General features: G+C 39.0%; 1 protein-coding gene across 1 annotated transcript; it reads right to left on the minus strand.

Moving 5' to 3' along the window:
* Positions 1-637: 637 nt before the first annotated feature.
* fgf17 (fibroblast growth factor 17) lies at positions 638-14650 on the minus strand. Its single transcript, XM_041788114.1, has 5 exons — positions 14571-14650; positions 14438-14474; positions 14098-14275; positions 7216-7322; positions 638-1107 (listed from the first exon to the last, which is right to left on the minus strand). Exons 1-5 carry the CDS (start codon positions 14600-14602, stop codon positions 817-819), a joined length of 645 nt encoding a protein of 214 aa, XP_041644048.1. The 5' UTR covers positions 14603-14650; the 3' UTR covers positions 638-816.
* Positions 14651-15697: the final 1047 nt, after the last annotated feature.

Here is a 15697-nt window from a genome sequence, read left to right on the forward strand (position 1 = left end):
TTGGTTAAACACAAACACAACACATCGCTCTAATTGGCAGGTTAAAAACAAAAGAGCCTGAGCCCGGCCTGTGTTCGAGGTGATGATATGGTCATTGGCCTGAAGCCTGGCCCTCGGGCCCCTCGGGCCCCTCGGGCCTAGGGCTCCAGTGCAGGGCTCTACCCCAAACCACTAGGCCACCTGTGCCCCATGATAAGAAAATTTTATTGACATTTTACCACAATTTCTATTAATTTTTGTTCAAAATCAAATGAAATTATTTTCTGAGATGTCTCCCCTAAAATGTCTGGTGGGCCAGATGAAACCTGCTCATTGGCTGGGCTGTATGAAATGAGTTTTTGAAATACTATTTAAAAAATATATATGCTATTTTTTGTGAGCTGTCCTGGTTGTATAAGCCTTGCATTTTAAAGGTGAATGCCATGTTTTAGTCACAGAGTGATGAAAACCTTCTTGAATGTGCTGTTTTGCTCAGTTTTAATGCTTTCATGCATGCAATGTTTTGATCTTGAGCAGCAAGCCTTGTAAATGTATTTATCAGATTTAAATGTAATGAAGTTTGGCCATTTATAATGCAGCAGTCTAATCCCCCTCGAACCCTCTCCTCAGTCAACACACAACACACGTGGAGGAGAAATAAATATAACCCATCTTCTTTACTCTCAGTATTTACACATGATCATTTTACAGCAATATTACTTTAGATTTATGGCTTTTTAACCATATTATACCTATCAAAAATATACAAAAATAAAACTGCATCTGTTTCTTCCATATGTCACAGTTCTGTCATCAGTCCTTTGCTGTCTCTGCGTGTTAGGAAGAGGTGCGTGATTTCCTGTTCCGCTTTGCTCGACGTGTGGACGGAAATCGGATGAACTCAAAGTGTTTGCTTTGGTCCGTGTTGGGGAAGGGTGGTGGGCCTGTGTGCAGCCTCTTGATGAAGTGGACCTCTCTCTGGTTCTCCCTCGTCCTGGAGGCTTTGATGGGCCGCCCTTTCCTGGTGAATGCCACATACCAGCCCTCATACTTGGCATTCTGGAAGGCGGTGTAATTGTTTTCCAGGACTTTCTCTGTGAAGATGCAGTCCCTGCTCCGGCCGTTGGGCTGCAAGAGGAGACAGAGGAGGGTTTTGAGTTAATGCTGCTCATTCAGATGGAAGTCGGTCTGATTCATTCACGTACATAAACTTAGCACAAAAAATGAGGAAATTCAAATCCAAGGCCACTGGGCCGAGGATTTTCAGCTCAATGCATGGGTGACAGAAATTAAACACGTTATTTTAAAGATTTGAGTGTTTTATGGCTTTTTAAGAAGGGCATGTGACAGAAGAAAGGGTAGGAAATTGAGGAGAGAGTGACATGCAGCAAATGCTGCTGCAACTCAACCTTCTGTGCATGGGGAATGGGAGCAAAACTCTCTGCTTTATGATGCCCCATACATATGAACAATAACTTTCTAAGTAATATGATCCATCATTCCAGGCATTCAGGTAATTTAATAGAGAGGAAAGGCCTGAGCTGTGTTGCTGGCAGCATGTGCTGCAGAAAATACAAAAACAACAAACTACAGAGCAACAGCACCCTCTGCTGGACGTTCTCTCTGATGACACCCTTTCTTACTCACGCAAAGCAACGTTTTCTACATCAGTGGTTCTCAACCTTTTCAGCCCACAACCCCCAAAATAAAGGTGCCAGAGACCGGGGACCCCCACTGTACCTGAAGATGGTTGAACACAGCCATGCACAATTTAGAACAGTAATGTGCAGACAAGGACGTGGGGGATAAATGGGAGAGCTTTCTGGTGTAAAAGTAGGAGAAATGGGTTAGAAGTGGCAAAAATTAAATAAAAATGTCAAAAAAGGCAAAAATGGGCATAAATAGTGGTAAAGGGGAGTTAAAAAAGGGGCTGGGATGGCTTTAAATGGGCAAAAATGGGTGGAAATTTGGTGAAATGGGATGAAAAATTGATATAAACTGGCCAAAAAGGGTTAACTGAGAAAGAAAAATTGGCAGATATTGGCAGACACTGGCTAAACCAGCAAAAAATGGGCATATCAAATGGTAAAATGTGGTTAAAATGGGAAAAAAGGGGTGTAAAAAGTGGTAAAAAGGGGTTAATAGCAATAATGAGTCAACAGAGGCAACATTTAACTCAAGTGGCAAGAATTGGTTTAGAAGTGGCAGAAACAGGCAAAAAAGTGGTAGAAAGAGTTTAAACTTGACAAAAATAGGTGTTAAAAGGTAAAAATGTAGTAAAATTGGTGGGAAAAATGATGAAAGGGGTAAAAAAAAAAAGACAAAATTATTGTAAAGCGGCAACAGTGTAATTTAAAAAAAAAAAAATACTGTTAGTGTTTTTGGTCAACTGGAGATCCCCTCTCAGTGTCTCGTGACCCCCAAGGGGGTCCCAACCCGAAGGTTGAGAACCACAGTTCTACATTACATCTTTTGTATGAGCACACTAAAATAAATATATGAACCAATAAAATATATCTGTGAATGATCAGGTTTTAATAATTGATGAACTGCTATATTAACAATAATGAAGTTTTCATTTCAAATCAACAAATTCACAAAGTATTATATTTTAACTGTAATTTGAAAGTGAGAGATCATGCATTTAAAAGATGATCTGAGAATAAATTTCATTTTACAAAGGAAAAGCTGAACTTAAGACATAAAGCCCAAACTTTATTGATATTTTTGAAAACAAATAATTTTAGGAAACATTTGATTCTCAATGAACTTAGTCACAAAAACTGTTAAATCTGCTGTAAAATTAAAAGGCAGCAGACAAAGTTGTGTTATCTAGGCACTGAAACTCTAAGCTAGCTCTTAGTTCTCCAGCCTCACATCCTTCCCACGGCTGCTCACTTGAACGTCTTCTTGCTCATCAGAAAAGCTTTGTTCTTAGATTTAAAAAAACCTGATGCCACCATGATGACAAACAGATTTATGACTTGTCATGTCAACCAGATACGTGACTCCATCATTTCCATTTCCATGAAGGAAGTTGAGAGTTGACTTATGACCGGTGCATGATAGGAGGGAACTTTCCCCTGGTCGCTGTCGGCCAATAAGATTGAGCGACACTCACTCAGTTCGCTTAGGGTTCCTCGTTTCCAGCACATCATGTCCTGGGATGACGGACGGGTTATGAGAACACAATGACAGCGGAGTGGAGCTTCAGCGTGGGAGCTTCTGTGTTTGTTTTAGTCTGATCTGATAAGGTGAGGACGTGACAGCACAGCCCAAAGATGAAGAAGAGGAGGCTCGGAAATGACAGTTCTGCTTCTGCAGGGTTACTTTGTTAGAGCTGTGATGCTTTACTTCCTTTTTACTGTGACAAAGATCTAATTTTTTCTTTTTTTTTTATCATTAAGAAACTGAAATATCACATTGACGTAAGTATTCAGACCCTTGGCACAAACAGTTAGCTTTTAGCAGAGTGGCTAGACAGAGGCCTCTCCACAGTGCAAAACACATAGATGCCAGCTTGACTCTCATTATGGGTTTAGTACCAAACCTCGACAGAGAGCTGCAGTGATAACTATCCTTCTGGACCCTAAGAGTAAGAGTGACCATTAGGTTCCTGGTCACCCTTACACTAACACCCTTCTCCACTGAATGCTAAGTTTGGCCTGGCTGCCAGCCCTAAGAAGAGCCCTGTAGCCTTCCCATGTTTTGTGCCTTGCAACCATCCTGTGTCTGAGCTCTGCAGGCAGATCCTTAGCTTGGTTTTCGCTCTTATATGCATTGTCAGGAGAGAAGTGTGTGCCTTTCCAAAGCATGTCCAATTGATTTATTTGACCACAGGTGGACTCCAGTCAATGTGTAGAAACATCAGCAATGATCCAGAGAAATGGAAGGAAACTGAGCTAAATTTTAAGTGTTGTTGCGAATGGTGATATTTCAGATTTTTAGAGAGACACGCATGTGTTATTGTAATACTCATTTTGGCCACAAGGGGGCAACGTACAGAATTGTCCCTGCTTTAAAAAGAGCTTGTTCTCATATTTTCAGATAACTACACACATATCAAAGAAAGAAATAAAAGACAACAATAAAACGAATAAGAATGAAATGATAATATAAGGCCATTCAATATTAAAATTTTATAAAAAAGGTATTCTAGTTCTTAACTAGAAAAGCACTTGGTAAGCGCAGACCTCCGCCATTACCCCTATCTCCCAATAGTGAAGAATCCTTGAAAAAATTCCTGGATCCGTCCCCATGTGCCCCCCCACCACAACATTCGCCTATTACTCCCTCCCCAGTGGGGTAGAAAGCATTGATTTCGCTACAGGTAGACTGTCATGGTGAAAGCATTGCCTGCCGGTGCCAACAGATGCACTGACAGTCTCACCCACGGTCTCACTGGACGACTGGAAGTCATGGCAGAGGGTGAATATTCCTCTATTCCTCCCAGCATTGTGAGTATTCTTGCTACAGTTTGCTGGCTTTCACTCTGTTACACTCCGACTTGTCTCCTCAACCAGACGTGCATCTTTGAAACTCTATAAACTCCAAAACTTTGAATAGAGACACACCCAAAATGTTGCTGGGATTGAAGTTACTCATGTCCGCCATCTCTTGGTGTAAAGTGGTAACAGCGCAGAACTCTGCCATTAGCCCTATCTCCCAATAGTAAAGAATCCTTTAAAAAATTCCTGGATCCAGATGGTGATCTGGATCAGTCCCAAAATCTAGTCAGTTCTTCCTTATGCCATTTCTGACATTTCCTGAAATTTTCATGAAAATCTGTCCACAACTTTTTGAGTTATGTTGCTAACAAACAAACAAACAAACCCACCCGATCACATAACCTCCTTGGCGGAGGTAATAAACCTTAGACCAATGCTGTTGGTTATGGTTAAAATTATTAGCATAGTAAGTATCCCACTATTTGATAGTCAAGTAGATCATGACACACATGATTATGAATAAAAAAAAGATACCTGTGCCCTAAAGAGAGGATCGGCACCCAGCAAAGAAATCCCTAACGCTTTCTATTTGCCTCCACAAGTCAACTGTGTAGACTAATGGGCTGCAAAATGCCAGCACTCTGCCAGAGTTGTCAAATCCCTCCTTCATCGGTGTTTTGTTCAGTTAGTTCCAGAGCCAACCCCAATGCTTACCACCCACCATGCCAACACAGAGACACTCTTTATGTTACCTACCCTTCAACATGGCCATCACAGGCCAAACAGCAATACCACCTTCAACTGACCCAGGCTGATAAATGACAAAAACCTCTGGACCAAACAACTTCAACAAGGCATGCAGCACAGTAACCATTTAAACTCTATTTTATTTTCACAGAAAGGGAGAGAAACAAGCTTGATTAATAATTAATCTTAATTAACTGCACAACTGTGTGAGGAACTAATAAAGATCATACAAAAGACAAAAAAAAAAAAAAAAAATCAAAGACAAAACAAAAAATAAGGCACAAAATCTCAAACTTTCCTTGCCTTGTCTAATCTGGAAACACTACTCCACTCACTCTCAACCAATGAATTCTTAAATTAGGCCATGAAGGTTGAGATGTTGTACCGACTATCATCACCGCTCTGCAAATCCCCACAACACTGATGATATCCAGTCAAACACCTCAGCCTGGAGTATACACCAGCTACAGACATTTCAAATATACTACTGTCTATTGTAACTCTACAGAGAGAGTGGAGGGTTTAACAGCATTAAGACCGTTTATTCTCCTCTCTAGGGTTTCTTTCTCTGATGTAAAATTATAATCCTTCTTAACCACTCATCAGTTACCACATCCAGTTGAAGAATAACTTTCTTTCATTTAAAAAAATATAACTAAAAGTGGCTAAACACATAAGTAGCATCTGAGACCATCAAATTCTCCACAGAGAACAGTAAAAGGATGATTAAATGAGAGGGTAATGTTAAGCTATTAGCTGTAAGAAATCCCAGTGACATTATTCCCTATATCAGGGGTGTCAAACTTACAGCACATGGCCACTTTCGGCCCACCAGCAGGCGTCATCCAGTCCGGAAAGTTTGGAAAAACATTAATTTTCAACATTTAGTCATTGAAATTTTTAAAATACAAATTATAACCCATTTATTATAAAATGTCTAAAATTAAAGTAATAGTAAGAGCTTAAATAAGTTAAAAAATGGCATGTTGAACTCTTTAAAGCAGGGAGGAACATCATAAAAGGACACACAGCTGCAGCATCACAAACACCGTTCTAAAGAGACCTTATACAAACTGCATGCTTTTCAAGACTGAAGGAGGAATATTACTTTTGTCTAATTTTAGTCCAAATATTTTATCAAAGATGAAGAACTTCTGACCAGTTTTTTGCCCGCCATGCAGACGAATGACTGCAGGGACTCAGACATGTGCTTAAAAGTCAAGTTTTCACTCAGCAGGAGAAGGTTTGGAGCTCTATGAGCAGCAGTGGCACACAAGTAAGGGATGAATCTCTGTAAGATCCTCCTCTCTCTCTGGACTCTGTGCCCTGATCCCAGTGAAATAATCTCCCATGGAACACCTTTCATCCAAACAGATTGCTCTGTTGGGACTTTATTTAAAAATTAGCTTTGCAAACAATTGCAAAAGTGGGTGAAAGGAGACAAAAAAATTTGCAAAAATGGGTAAACAGTGGGAAAAAAATGTGTTGAAAATGGCAAAAATGTGGCAAAAAAGGGTTATAAGTGATGGAAAATGTTGCAAACTTGGGCAAAAAGTGGCCAAAGGCCAAAATGGATTATATGTGGCAAAAAGTTCCCACTATGTCAAAAATAGGTTAAAAGTAGCAAAAAGAATTAGCAAAAAGGTGTCAGAAAGTGACAAAATGGGTAGACAAATGAGTTAACTAGGTCAAAAGCAGCATAAATTAATAATTCCTACACCAATTTCAACCCAATAATAGCTTGCCATGCTCTTCAGCCCTAAATGAGGTGACTCTTAGCCAAGATGCAAGCACCAATGCTACTCATCTAACACACATGCACTTATATCATCAGTAAATCAGGACCTATTCTCTGGGTTTTTCTCAGGGGTCTAGCCAATTCTGTGGGCACGCCTGGTTACAGTTCTTGTCATAAAGTTGTAGTAATAACGTATGGTTGTACAAATTCCCAAGGAACACCAAGACTTGCCACAAGGCATGCTAGTGTGCCTTGCCACACTATTTGAGAACCACTGAGCTACAATATATATTTATATCGTACCTTTCCGACCAGTTTCCCCTTTCTGTTCATGCAGAGGTATTGCCCGCTCTCTGCACCTCTTATCCTCACTCGACTGCCAAACGTGTCCGTCTCCACAAAAAGACGAGCTGTAAAAAAACAGAGAAGGGAGAGAAAGTCAGGGAGCTGAATATACAAAACACACCAAAATACTCTCTCTGACCTGTTTTGATATATTTTAAAATATAAGGAGTTTTGTGTGATATCCCCCTCCCCTAGTGATGCACCGAGGTCTGCTTTTCTGCACAGTGAGGAGTAGTCAAGACTTTTAAGGCTCATCTGCATCTCAACAATCAATCTGTTAGTTAAATGAAGACCTCTCCACAGCAGAAACTCCACACAGACGCTACAAAGTGACTTAATATGAGAAGTCTCTGTGCCGTTAAACATTTAACACCAAATGATTAGACAAATGTTTCCTCTCCACATGAAAGAGCACAATCAACATTCTCGAGTGAATTTGTCCTGCAGTCAATGGTGGTCGTTGGCATCACAACACCTTTGTGTATTGGAGCTTTAAGGACAAAGAAGGGGTCCTAATCAGCTGTTAATTTGCCAGACGATGGCTTCATGGGCGCAGCAGGGAGCTGAATTAACATACAGCCTGAGAGCGGCTCACAGAGGGAGGGATGAGGTCAAACTGCTGCTTTGCCTCAGGACGTCAGACCCCAGCGGGGGCTTCAAGGACACACTGATTTTCACTTTCCTTCAAATGTATCTGGAATTTTTTAGCAGCTTAATCTTTGTTTTGTAAGGAGGCTCTGAAGGTCAACTGGAAAAAGAGCCATGTTCTTAAAAGCCTCCTCTGGTACTGTCTTTATCCTGAGCTCCTTCGAAGCATCAGCCAATCCATCACCCAGCCAATCACCTGACCTTTAACCCAAATAATAAAACCACCTTCAAAAAATGTAATGCTTTAACTCGTAGAGTGAGGCATTGTGGTATATTTGTGCATTCTATCAAAATGTACGATCGATATTAGCCATAAATATTTGCAGAAATGTATTTATTTAATATCTGCAGATACAGATATCATTATGCATCAGAGAACAAATTAAAGATTCCCTTTTTTCTTTATTAGTGGCAAACCTGGTGTAAAAAACAGGTAGAACCGGTGAAAGAACAATCATTGTTGTTTCTGCTGTTTCATTTTGTTGATAGAGAAACATTAAAATAAATCTGGTAATTTTATACTACTTTTCAGTGGTCACCTCGCCATCTGGAAGCAAATCCCAGAGAGGGCCCAACTACTGGGCTTTTTTTGGGATAAATCTCATTATTCTGAATGGAATATTATATCTAATGTTCTAATCTTACTACTATATGTGGTGGTCTGTCTGTGTTGATTTGCACGCCACACCGTTGCTCCAATTATCCTTGATGCCTCTCAGAAGACTTCTTGGGTGCACTGGTTGAAAATTGGTGCCATTAAAAAATCAGAAATGTGTACATATCTTTAAGAAAATCCTAAAAGATACCCCTATGGTCTTTAGTGACCGTGGAATGTTGTTGCATCTTAGTGCCAACAGAGGGCACCAGAGTAATAAGCAAAGTGTGAGTGGTTAGAAAAGCTGGCACTGGACTGTAACTTTGGTGATTCTTTGACAGTGATGTTGAATCTGTGGCATAAATGAAGACAGGTTACAGCAGTGGCTGATGTCGGAGTTGAAAGACTCATTTTGCATAAGCAAAGGAGGCAGCGAACAGAGACATTATGGATTTACATTGCATGAAAGAACCTGATAAATGGAACAGAGCGGCGGGTCAGTGACACACGATTAAAGCCCCAGCAGGACATAAGATAATGCTACAGGTGCCTGACTAAAGATTTGCCACTAAAAAATGTCACAACTGTGGAAAAGTGGGGCACACAAAAAGAGCCTGCAGTAACAGAACAGGGGTGAATAAAATACAACACAGTTTAAGAGGGAGAAAGTGATAAGGACATTTTCACTATGTGTCGTACACTAAGTCCATTATGCAGATGTGTTTTCCCCAGATCCGTAATCTGAAAACACATCATTCACTTGAACCTTGCACACTGAGTCTGTTGCATTTTATCTGTAGTTACTGCAAAAATTAGTAGGATTATGCAAAAACTGTTCTGTACTGAGAGCCCGCGGCTTTGTCACTCCTCTAAAATCACGACCTGGCAGAGATCCTCATACAGCACCTGCTAATGCATCAGCACTGTACTGAGTTGGAGAGATGAGCATTAGCTTATCTTATATATATATATATATATATATATATATATATATATATATATGGTTCATAGCCACATAAAACGTAGATAAATTAAGGTGTTTAAAGGCAAGGTTCACTGTGGCAGAGGGAGCGAGAAGGAAGCAGCAGGTGCTGGTCTGAATAATCAATCACCCACCTAAATGAATTTGACTGATTAACAAACAAACAAAAAAAACCCAAACCTGTTTGAAAATTAAATACAGTTCAGCTTCAGTGTGCAAACATGATTAGAACAACATGAATTCTATTTTATTTTTAAACGGACTCCATGTGCAAAGGGCTTAAGAGGGTGACATTGTAAAGTCTGTATGAGGAGAGGAGAACCAATAAGAAAAGAATACAATACAATAAAACAATATAAGCTCAACTATCAGATAATATAAATTATATAATATCAAAATAATGTAGCACTGGTGTTACTATGAGTTAAAATGTAATTTATTTTGAAAACAAAATCAATCTGATGACATCATTTGGCTTTCTGTACCTCTGTCCTGAAGATCTATGAAGAAACATCCAGGGCAAGTCTGCTAAACCTTCAGTTTTTTTAAACAAATTTGTCACTTGCAACTTTCCAATGGCGTCACTAGAGTCGCTACTTTTTGTTTAGAAATTGTTCAAAAATTACAAATAGATTAAATACATGGTCAACAGAGCATATTTGGTATCATATCAAAGAAGAGGAAGGGAAAGTCTGCTGTGACTCCCCTCAGATCACAGAGGAGCAGCAGACACACCTGGGCTGCTGCAGGAATCAGCTTCAGGTGTGTTCATGTTCACAGTAAAGGACTCCAGAGGCCATTGTTTCTGCTGATGACAAGACGGATGTTCACCCTGGATGTCAAACATGAGTTTTGTTTGATTCTCATTAGTTTATAAAGTATATTAAAATCTATTTTGGTTTGATTGTTTAACTTATGAACTTTTGTGCTACATAAAAGTTCTTTAAAAGTCTTTAAATCTTTAGGATTGTGATGATTTATTCAGGCATTAAAGAACATTATGTTGTTTTTTGAAGAAAATTAATCATTGGTGTTACTACCTTTTTCCCCCTCTATTTGAAATAAAGAAACACCACTTCACAGCTCTGTAAATAAAAATCTTTCACTGGGAACCTTGTCTCTGCTCTGGTTGTGAAGTGCAGCTGGGTGCGGCTGGCTCTATTACAATTTAAATTTAGCACAAAAAAGAAGGAAATTTGTAGATTATAGATTTGTTGTATCAGTGCTTCTCAAACATGCATTTGTGGGATGAGCAGCAGAGCTGAGTATGTGAGTTTTGCCCATAAAAAATGTACCAGATCTTCTCTGTCAAACAGCTTATTCTGCTGTTGCTATTGACTCTTGTTTTTGAGCTTCTGGTTCCCCCGGGTGCTGACACTCAGGTGCCTGACTGTCATCAATGGAGGCAATCTCAATGTAGAGAGATAACAGGATGGGATTCTGCAACCAGTGGCGAATTCTGTATCTTAACAGGCTGTGTCCTCTAAGTTGACAACCCTCACCAGAGTGACCAACACAACCACATTGGCTGACTTGCAGCAAATGCTGGTTGGAGAATGGGATGGCATCCCACAGCAGTGTGTGACCAGGCTGGCGACCAGCATGAGGAGGAGGAGCCAAGCTGTTGTGGCTGTGTATGGTTCTTCCACTCCCAACCAAGGTTTGTTAAATTTATAAACTGTTAAATTGCCAAAATGTCGTGTTTCCAGTCCACCAAACAAGAGTCAGTGGCAGAATCAGCTGTTTGGCATTAGCAGAGAAGATTTGGCAAATTTTTCATGGGCGCAACCCACATACTCAGCTCTGCTGCTCATCCCACAGAAGCAGGTTCCTTACAAATGTGGCTCCATTTAAAAGGGAAATAGACAGGCTTTCCAGCAGTACACAATTTATTGCCAAGAAGCGATAAAAATAATCTACCAAACACTAATTTTCTTACTTTTTGTGCTAGGTTTAGTTCCCCCTACACTCAGCATTTTATCATCACCTCAGATGAAAAGTTTAAAAAGTTTTCCTGCTGATATTAGCAAAGCAGTTTGATAAAAAATCTTTACCTCTAGTGAAAAACATTTGTCGTATAATGCACTCGATCTCAGTTTTACTTCAATGTCTAAATGACAACTGCGTACAGTCATATTAAAGCTTATAGTTTGCTTTGTACATGAGTGAAGGTTTTCTTAAATCTACAAATTCCTATAATGTAAGTCTTTTAATTTATGAAGAATTTGATTTCATGATAATCAGCACTGTTTATGATTCTGATCACTCTTCTGAAGCAGGAAAATTCTCCAGTTAGTAATGTAAAAATAATACCTTAAAAAATATGAATTTAGTTTACACATCAGAATATTGCCATGGATTGTTTCTTTTTAAATAACATGAGCTTTCCAGCACAGTTTCTGATTTATGATAACTTCATCCAAGCATTTTTGTATTTCAGTATAGTCTTTCATAACTTGTACCTGATTTTACAGATGTACAAATAAACTTAGTGATATTTATTTTGAACTCTATTCTTAAATAATCTTATTCTGCTTCCATTGGATCCAGAATGCAATCAAAACAAGTTTGTGCCGTCAGTAAACAAATTAAACAATGTTGACAGAAAGATCATGAAAGTGCAATTTGAACAATTTGATCCCAGCACTGACCCTCGTGGGAACAAGTCAGACTTAATATAGTTGATTTCATGTCTATTCTAAAGTACCCACTGAACCATCTGTGTGAGTTTTCTCTTTTTCCATATCTTCTAAGTTTGGTCAGTAATGGTCTGTTGTCAAATGTTTTCTTTAAAAATCCCAAACATGTATAAAATAAAAGGAATCATGAATTGTTGCATTTCCTTTCCTCTTTCTGACTCTGATTACTTGCGCTCAGGACACTCGGAAATATTTTTCATAAAAGCCCATTAATTGTGCTAATGGTGCAATGGTATGTTGTATGCACTCTTTAAATACACAGCAAAAAAGACCAAAATAAATCCTCATGCTTTCATTTATACAAATTCATAAAGTCAGTGTGCTAAAGAGTAATGTGGAGAATGTCCAAGTGTGAGGAAGTGAGATTTTTAGACATTTTGCAGCCCTGACACTTTCAGAATGACACTTTTCACAAACATCTGTAGTGTTGTAAATGAAAGGTTCCTGCATTTTACTGTTGGCCTGTTATTGTTAATAAAACACCTGAAGTAGACTGATCATCTACAAAAAGGCCCCAATACAGTTTTTTTTCTAAGAGCTGACTGCCCTAAAGGTCTGAGATTGTTACCTTTGTTAGCTAGAATACATTCTGTTTGCTCTTGGACTGTGGTTTAGCTGTGAATTAGCTCTAAAACTTTCAGAATTTTCTGGGTAATATTTATATATTTTGAAGTGTTTGATTTGAACTTTTAGAGGAGTGGCTCCTACATTCTAAGGCACTTTCGTGGGAATTTATCTTTAATTAAAAACTAAAATTTTGGGGAATTTCTTGTCCTGAAACTGTATGAAAAACTAAGGACATTTCTTTGGATGATTGGAGTTGTTTTTTTTTTTTTTTTTTTAATTTTACATACATTTCTGAAGATTTTGGAGAACTTAAGCTAAGTTTCAGTGGATTTTATTTTTTTACATATATTTTGGGGAAATTGCTTGAACATATTAAAAGTATTCTTGAATTTTGGGAATCTGTTTACATATTTTGCAGGGTTTGATATGCAGTTTTGGGGGTGTCTGAAAATTTGAGGTAGCCTACTTTAATGTGAATTTTGGAAATGTATTTGTAATCTTTTTGGAATTTGATTGAAAATTTTTGGGGGATGATTTACTTCATTTTCCCTGAATTTAAGAAATTTAATTTATAGGTTTGGGGGAATTTTATTGGGAGTTTAATTAAGTTTTTTTTTCCAATTTTAGGACACATACTTAAAAATTTCCCTGAAACACTGAGGCAATTTTTAAGGATTTTTAATGGAATTTTTAAAAAGATGTTTCAGAATGTTCACAGGAATGTTTGTTATCTTCTATGAGATTTTAGGGAATTTATTGTGTTTTGGAAACTTCTCATATATTTAAATGAAATTTTCTTAGACTTTATGAACTTTCAGTGGAAAAAAAATATATTCTTTGTCTGAATGTCCTCCTACAAGTGATGAGATAATATTGTTTTGTATTGTGCAGTAAGATAGGTGGTGAAAATCACGTCCCATTCAAAGACATGGGTTAGATTTTCTGCTTATTGGCCTCCACTGATTATAAATAAGTGGGAGAAACTAAAAACACGTTCCAAACAAACGTGCAGGTCTCAGAAACAGAAACAGCTTCTGACTGGTGATTTTCTCTCTGGATATTCTAGTGTTATATTTTTTCAACCACACAGTTGACATCAGTTGGTGAAGACCTGGTGATCAACCCAAAACAAAGAAAACCAACCATGAGAAGAACATCAAGCTAAAAAAGCACACTTTAGAAAGCTTAATCTTTATGGTTTTATAAACTGAGCAGAATATTTCCTTAACCTGTTTTGACTCCTTTAAGCAAACTAAAGGGGAGAAGAGGAGCTGGGGCCTCCAAATGTCCCAGACTACCCATGAGTCTTTGCTTTAAGTCATGAATGAGTGTGTGTCTTGGTTTCTTACCGTACACATTTCCATCCTCGGCTGTGGCTGTGACCCTCTTGCCGTGGATCTGGACGTGTTTCCCGCTGGTTCTGCTGTACAGCTGGTAGACCCGGACCTGTCTGCGGCTCAGCTGGTCCGTCACTGCGCCCTGCGTCCTCACATACTGCTTAAAATTAGGAGACGGGTGATTCTCCCCCTTTTTTATGCAAAGGGAAAAATAAAATTCATAATTTTCTTTCTAATCTGGTATGAAGACATAAATATGGAATAAGCCAATTTAATGACAACTCGGTTTTCCCTCACAAATAAAGGGACAGGGTCCCTGATAGGTAGATTAGATGGAGTTTAGTGCGCTTACCTGAGCATGGCACCACAGCACGAAAAAATGAAACGATCTGCAGGAGTGACAGGACATGTTTAAGTGAGTTAATCTCAGAATTAAGTATTTCATACCTTCCATGTCATGAAATCAACGCTTCTAATCGCCTTACATGTAAATACAGCGCTGGTTTAGTCCATACATCCTCCCTTAGTTCATCCGATCAGGAATCTTGAGGCAGATAAATCCCAGAAGGATGCGGTGAATAATCCAGCAGAGAGTAGCATATGCTCTCCTGACCTGTCCATCCAAACCAGCAGAGTCTTTAGTACAAGTTAAATCCCCTCACATTTATCTGAGAGGTGAGGTATGAGAGGTGGACACTTCTCCAAAAGCGCGTCAAAATCACATCCATCCTGATTAAAAGCTCCTCAGATTTCCATCCACATCCCCGGGTGAAACAGTGAGGGACCCCGGTCTCCGCGCGGCTCTGCTTGGGTTAGGTCCAGCTCTGAGAAGCCCTCTGTGTCCCCGGGATCAGCCTGCTCACCGGTTAAATGTAGAAAGACTGGAGTCCCCTCCCTGAAATCCACAGGCTGTGGTGGGTGGGCTCAGCAACACGACCCCTAATGATGATTTAGCAGGGCAGGCAGATGTGTGATCAAAGCAATTCACTCACCTCACAGGGCCGGTTTGGAAGATTTGGAGGCCCTGGGCAAATTTAAATATGAGGCCCTGATTTTCTGTTACATGTCATATCAAACCTGAGATTATAAGAACCTAAAGTCACCTCTTTATAGTGCATCATGATGTAAATTCGGCACACTTTAGGCCAGGTGGAACTTAACTCATTTAGCGCCAGCCCTTTAACAAAATGGAAAGTGGCTTGTGCCAGTGTTTTTGGCCATTTTGAGTCATCTTTCAGGACCCGCAGAATATTTTGTACTATAACTCTGAAAACACCAAATAGCTCAAATGAAAGAAGAAACTCTCTGTTTTATCAAGCAAAAAACTGTTTGTTTGCACCTTTTTCCATTCTTGATTTATCTGAAGTTGAATAGAAGTTAGTTTCACCAAAAAGATCACTGTTTTTCTAGAAAGCTGAGAAAAATGCATTTTTGTGAAAGAGTCTGTCAAGCAAAACAGTGATTTGAATGTTATAATTTTGCCTTCAATTGCATAAAAGACATCTGAAAATTGTATTACAAATGTTATTTTATTGTAAAATAAATAAAATACATAAAAATAAATACAAAATACAGCACAATACAACTGGACGGCCGCCACTGGCCCCCAGAT

Source organism: Cheilinus undulatus, linkage group 5 (genome assembly GCF_018320785.1).
Source record: "Cheilinus undulatus linkage group 5, ASM1832078v1, whole genome shotgun sequence".
Lineage (NCBI taxonomy): Eukaryota > Metazoa > Chordata > Actinopteri > Labriformes > Labridae > Cheilinus > Cheilinus undulatus.